Consider the following 6,644-nt stretch of genomic DNA (forward strand, 5'->3'; position numbering starts at 1 on the left):
CCTTGGAAAGTGAGAAGTGAAGAAGCAGGATGAATTGCCTTTTGTGTTGCCCTAGATTTGTATAGAAATGCCCTATCTGCCCATGACCATAGAATCATAGAAGTGGAAAATATCTTACCATTATCTAATCTAATCTTTTTTATATGTGTATATGGATATATACTGAAGCCTAGAGATAACAAGTGGGCCCTGTTTTTGCAGGACATGTTCCTTTTCCCCAGGGAAATCTGCTTCCTTCACTCATCATGCCATCCTTCAACCAGAGCATTTTCCACTCTGCAGTCTTCTTCCTTACTGGAATCCCTGGTTTTGAAACTTACCATGCCTGGATCTCCAACCTATTCTGTTGTCTCTTTGCCATTGCCATCTCAGGGAATGGCATGATCTTGTTTGTCATCAGCACTGAGTTGAGCCTCCATGAACCCATGTACTATTTCCTCTCCATGCTGTCCTTCACGGACCTAGGGCTGTGCCTTCCCACGTTGGTCACCATGGTGGGTATTTTCTGGTTCAATGCTCGAGAAATCAGCTTTGATGTCTGCATTGGCCATATGTTTTTTATCCATGGTTTCACATTAATGGAGTCCTTGTTACTCCTGGCAATGGCCTTTGACCGTTACACTGCCATCTGTAACCCACTGAGATATGACACAATCTTAACCAATTCAAGAATCATCAAAGTGGGCTTTGCAATTGTTATTAGGGTGACAACGGTTGTAGTGCCTTTACTCCTGCTCCTTAAGCGTCTGTCCTTTTGTGGAAGTCATGTTTTCACCATCCATATTGTTTCCACCCTGATGTGACAAAGCTTTCATGCACAGACACTGAGATCATCAGTGCATTTGGTCTGGCCATTGTCATCTCTACTGGTGCCTTGGACTCTGTCTTGATCCTTCTCTCCTATGTCCTGATCATCCATTCCATGCTCAGCATTGCCTCCCCAGAGGAGTGGAAAAAGGCCTTTGGTACCTGTGTATCACACATAAGTGCTGTTGCCATCTTCTACATCCCCATGATGAGCTTGTCACTGGTGCCTAGGTTTGGGAAGCATGCCCCTCCCCTTCTGCATACTCTCATTGCCAATATTTGTCTGCTCATCCCTCCTTAATGAATCCCATAATCTACAGTGTGAAGACAATGCAAATTTGCAAGGCCATGCTCAAACTATTTCTTTCTAAGCTAATTTAGGACATTTTTCAGTGTATTCTTTCTTTACATTGTCTTCTCTGACTGATGTTTGATTGTTCACTAATGTGAGTTACCACCATATACTGATAAATGTTTACACATGCTTTCATTCTTCTGATAATCCAATAACTTACAATTTACAGAGTTCTAGATTGAATTCTTTGAGAACAGGGATTATGTCTTATGTATCTGTAACCCTATACTGCACCTGGCACAGAATAGGACCATGGTTAAAATATGTCTGCAAAATGGACAAATTAAGTCATAAATTGGAGTCCAAAAAGTCTCACCACCTCTAAGGTATGTAACTATCAAGGCATGTCTGATATAATTTAGATCAGTAGAAAAGTCTAGGTTTTAGTAATTCTTAGTTATTGGCAATGATTATTATTCTCCCAAATAGATTATTCATGGCTGAGGACCATGAATAAGTACAATAAACAAAAAGAAATATGAATTAAAAGGATACTTTCCTAATTCTTAAAAGAGTTCTTCAGAGCTTTTGGTAAATGTATTGATATTTTAAGTATCTAATGTCTGGTGATTCGTCTTCTAAGTATGTGTCTAATGGGGGAAAGTGGGCAAGAATGCAGTGATGTGTTGTGATATTCAACACATCATTATATATTGCAATGATAATTTAGAAACTACTTAAACATTTACTTCAGATTATTGGTAAAATAAAATGTGAACTGTCATGCAACAAGATAAATATTGATATAGATATAAAGTGATATATTAAGAGAAAAGATAGATTACTATACAGTGTACTTATTGTTGTGTGTATATTTCATGTGAATATACACACAAGTGTACACGTACATGCAAATAAAACATTTGTTATAAAGGTATGGAAAGACATCTTCCAAATGTCAAAATTACTTATCTTTTGATAGCTGAATATTGGTTTATGTATACTTTTTTTTACTTTCCTGTACTTTAAAAGTGCTCAATAATGAGGTTTTTGTTGTTGCTGTGTTTTAACTTCAGATAAGAGAATAATTTCTGCTTAACAACTACCTAAAAACACAACTTGTTTGTTCTTCATCTTCCATAGGCTCTTCGTTCCCATGGGTCCTCACAATCTGTCTTCATACTATCCACTGGATACATTTATAATATGACTTCCACTTTCCTTTTGCATCCTTCACTGTTCTCGGTGTGGTCCAGCACCGGGGCATCAAAACCACTTGAAATTCTTTTATAAAGTGCAGATTCCTCAACTCCACTCCAGAACTACTTAGGCACTCTTCAGATGGAGCACAAGAATTTGCATTTTCACAAGCTACCTAGAGGTTATCATGCATATTAGAGTAACACTCTTATAAGATGTTTTCACTTATGAATAACCCTAACCCTTGTCCATAGTCTTCAATCATTTTTGCTCTCTCCTACTGAAATATCCACCTGCTTTCATTTATATTTGAACTTTTAAAAATATATTTTTATTTTATTATTTTTTGCTGGTATTGCTTTTTTTTTTCATTCTTCCAGGTGCCATTAAGACTCCTTTTTGTTATAGGTAGTCAGGTCTTTCTTCCCTGACTGATTTGAAATTATTTTATTTTTCTCCCAGTTTTACTGGGAGATAGTTGACACACAGCACTGTGTGAGTTTAATGGTTACATCACAATAATCACATACATCATGAAAGGATGACCACAATAAGCTTAGTGAACAACATCATCTCATATAGATACAGCATTAAAGAAATAGAAAAAAAATGTTTCCCTTGTGATGAGAACTCAGAATTTACTCTTAACAACTTTCATAGATAACATATTTATCATGATGTATATTACAACCCTAGTATTTATTTATCTTATAACTAGAAGTTTATACTTTTGACTATCTTCATCCAATTCCCCCTCTCCCCATCCCCACATCTGGTAACCACAAATATGATTTCTTTTCCTATGAGAGTGTTTGTTTTTGAAGTAGAATTGACCTATAACACTATGTTAGTTCCTGTTACACAGCATAGTGATTTGATATTTCCATAGATTTCAAAGTAATCACTATGATAAGTCTAGTTACCATCTGTCACCATACAAAGATATTACATAATTATGGACTATATTCCTTGCACTATATATTTCACAGATGTGACTCATTTATTTTATACCTGAAATCTCCCTCATCTATTTCTCTCCTCCCCTCAGCCCTCAAACAGCTTTCCTCTGGCAACCACCTGTTTGTTCTGTATCTATGAGTCTGTTTCTGTTTCATTATGTTTGTTCATTTGCTTTGTTTCTTAGATCCACATGTAAATGAAATCATACTGTATTTGTCTTTCTCTATCTGACTTATTTTACTTAGCATAATATTCTCTGGGTCCATCCGTGTGTGGCAAATGGTAAGATTTTTTTCTTTTTTATGGCTGAATAACATTCAATTATATATATTACATCTTTATCCCCTCAAACATTGATGGACATTTAAGTTGCTTCCACATCTTGGCTATTATTAATAATGCTGCAATGAATATAGGAGTACATGTATCTTTTCAAATTAGTGTTTTGTTTTCCTTGTATAAATACCCAGGAGTGGAATTGCTAGATCATATGTTGGTTCTATTTTTAATTTTTAAAAATGAATCTCTATATTTTTTTCCATAGTGGCTGCACCGATTCACATTCCAACAACAAGGCATGAGGGTTCCTTTTTTCCACATCCTCTCCAACACTTGTTATTTGTTGTCTTTTTGATAATAGTCATTTTGACAAGTTTGAGGTGATATCTCACTGTGGTTTTTATTTGAATTTCCCTGATGATTAGACATGTTGAGCATCTTTTCATTTGACTGTTCATCTGTATGTCTTCTTTGGAAAAATGTCTATACAGGACCTCAGCCCATTTTTTTAATTGGGTTGTTTGTTTTTTTGATGGTGAGTTGTATAAATTATATATTTTTTTGGATATTAAACCCTTGTTGAATATAGTGTGCAAATATCTTCTACCATTCAGTAGGAGGTTTTTCTGTATTGGTAGTTTTTTTTTTACCGTGCAAAAGCCTTTATTTTGATGTGGTACCAATTGTTTATTTTGTCCTTATATTTCTATTGCCTGAGGAGCCTTATCCAAAAGAATATTGCTAAGACCGACACCAAAGAGTATACTACCTATGATTTGTGTAGAAATTTAATGGCTTCAGGTCTTCCATTTAAGTCTTTAATTCATTGTGAATTTGTTTTTGTATAGGGTGTGAGAAAGTAGTCCAGTTTGTTTCTTTTGCATGTAGCTGTCCAGTTTTCTCAGCACCACTTATTGAAAATACTGTCTTTTCCCCATTGTGTATTCTTGCCTCCTTTGTCATAGATTAATTACCCACATAAGTGTGGGTTCATTTCTGAGCTCTCTATTCTGTTCCATTGATCTATGTGTCTGTTTTGTGCCACTACCATGCCATTTTGATTACTGTAGATTTGTAGTGTAGTTTGAAATCAGGGAGCATGACACTTCCAGTTTTGTCCTTCTTTCTCAAGCTGGAGTTGGTGTCCACCATCTGGTGGGTGGGGCTGGGGCTCAGGGCATCCTGGGGCTGGTGTCCACCCACTGGTGGATGATGCTGGGTCCTGGCGATAGTGTCAGCCTACTGGTGAGTGGAACCAGGTCCAGGGGTCTCAGGCTGTGGGGCTTAGGGTTCCTGGAGCTGGTGTCTTTCCACTGGTGAGTGGGCTGGATACACAGCTGGCTGCAGATCCTTGGTAATCTTGAGGTTGCTGTCTACCTGCTAGTGGGTGGGGCTGTGGACCAGGTGGTCCCAGGGCTGGTGTCTGCCTACTGGTGGGTGAGGCTGGGTCTCAGGGCTACTGCTGGCTCACTGCTGAGTGTAGCTGGGTCTCAGTGTCTTGGGAAGCAGGGCCCTGGAGGTCCTGGAGTTGGTGTTGGCCTGCAGTGGGCAGGGTAGAGGCCCAGATGGTCCTGGGGCTGGTGCCTGCATCCTGGTGGGTGAGGTGGGATCTGATGGCTGGCTATGGGGCCCAGGGATCCTGGGGCTAGTGCTGGCCCACTGGTCTGTGGTGCTGGGTCCTGTGGTGGCTGGGGGTTCTGGGGGCCTGCTGGTTGTTGAGGCTGTTTCCCTCCCAGCTAGCTGCTTGACCTGAGGTGTCCCAGGTCTAGTGGCCAGGGCTGGGTCCCAGTATTAACAAGCTAAGATGGAGGATTCCAAAATGGCTCTTGCCAAAACCAGTGTCCTCATGGTGGGATGAGCTCCCCAAAATGGCTGCTGCCAGGGTCTATGTCCCCAGGGTGAGTCCCAATTGCCTCCTGTCTCTCTGGGAGATTCTCCAAGAGGATCTGACTTAAGCTCCTTTCAAATCACTGCTTCTACCCTGGCCCTTGGAACTTGTGAGGTTTTGTGTGTGCCCTTTAAGAGTGGAGTCTCTATTTCCCACAGCCCTCTGGAACTCCAAGTAAGCCCCACTGGCCTTCAAAGCTAAACATTTTGGGGGCTCATCTTCCCAGTGTAAGACCCTTGGCCTGGGGAGCCTGATGTGGGGCTCAGACCCCTTGCTCCTTGGGGAGAATCTCTGCAATTGTAATTCTCCTCCTGTTTGTGGGTCACCTACCTAGGGGTATGGGTCCTGACTATACCACATCTCCACCCCTCCTATACTCCTATGGTTCCTTCTTTATATCTTTAGTTGTAGAAGATCTTTTCTGCTAGTCTTCGGGTAGTTCTCATTGATAATTACTTTGTAAATTTTTGTGATTTTGGCGTGGGTGGGAGGGGGTGTTGGGGGGATAGGAGGTGAGCTCAAGGTCTTCCTATTCCTCCATCTTGGCTATACCTGATTTGAAACTTTTTGAAAACAGGCATTATACTTTATACTTTGGGGACTGATACATCTTGCACAGACCCAAACTCAATGCTTTATTAATAATAGCTAACTTAATATATGCTTATTAAATTTATTTTTGTATAACTTTGTATATATTCTTCTAACATATTTTGAACATCTTCATTTTGGCAAAACTGTGGGAAGCACTGGGGTGAAACAGTGAACAACAAAGACATGGTCTCCATTCTTAAGGAGTAACTATCTGACTATACATATCTAAATTGAAATGATATTTTAACTAGTTGTTTCTTATTCATGATACTGTGTATACATCATTGTACCAGATATTAAGAGGAGTCATAGTTGGTGGTCTCTTTCTATAGGAAGAGCATGAAATAAAGGGAATATCATCAACCCAGGAAACTCTTAGCCCAATGAGAAAAATTAGCTCCTAGAAATATACTGTTTAACAGAAGAGACAGAATGCACATTCAAATCTAAGCAATAAAAGCACAAATATCATGATTCAAATTTCATGGATGCTCAGTAAAAGTTTTGAAAATGGAGAATTTAAAGGTAGGACAACCATGTCTCTTCTTGTGTTTTAAAATAAATGTGTTAGAGAATGTTCTCAAGAAAGCTACAACAGTAATGTACACTGTAATAACAAAG

General features: G+C 39.2%; 1 protein-coding gene across 1 annotated transcript; it reads left to right on the plus strand.

Moving 5' to 3' along the window:
- The first annotated feature begins 245 nt into the window (after positions 1 to 245).
- LOC118899968 (olfactory receptor 51F2) lies at positions 246 to 1,188 on the plus strand. Its single transcript, XM_036862059.1, is given in 3 exon segments — positions 246 to 768; positions 771 to 1,103; positions 1,106 to 1,188. Coding segments are annotated over 3 exon segments (939 nt in total).
- The last annotated feature ends 5,456 nt before the right edge of the window (positions 1,189 to 6,644 follow it).

The sequence above is a fragment of the Balaenoptera musculus genome, chromosome 8 (genome assembly GCF_009873245.2).
Source record: "Balaenoptera musculus isolate JJ_BM4_2016_0621 chromosome 8, mBalMus1.pri.v3, whole genome shotgun sequence".
Classification (NCBI taxonomy): domain Eukaryota; kingdom Metazoa; phylum Chordata; class Mammalia; order Artiodactyla; family Balaenopteridae; genus Balaenoptera; species Balaenoptera musculus.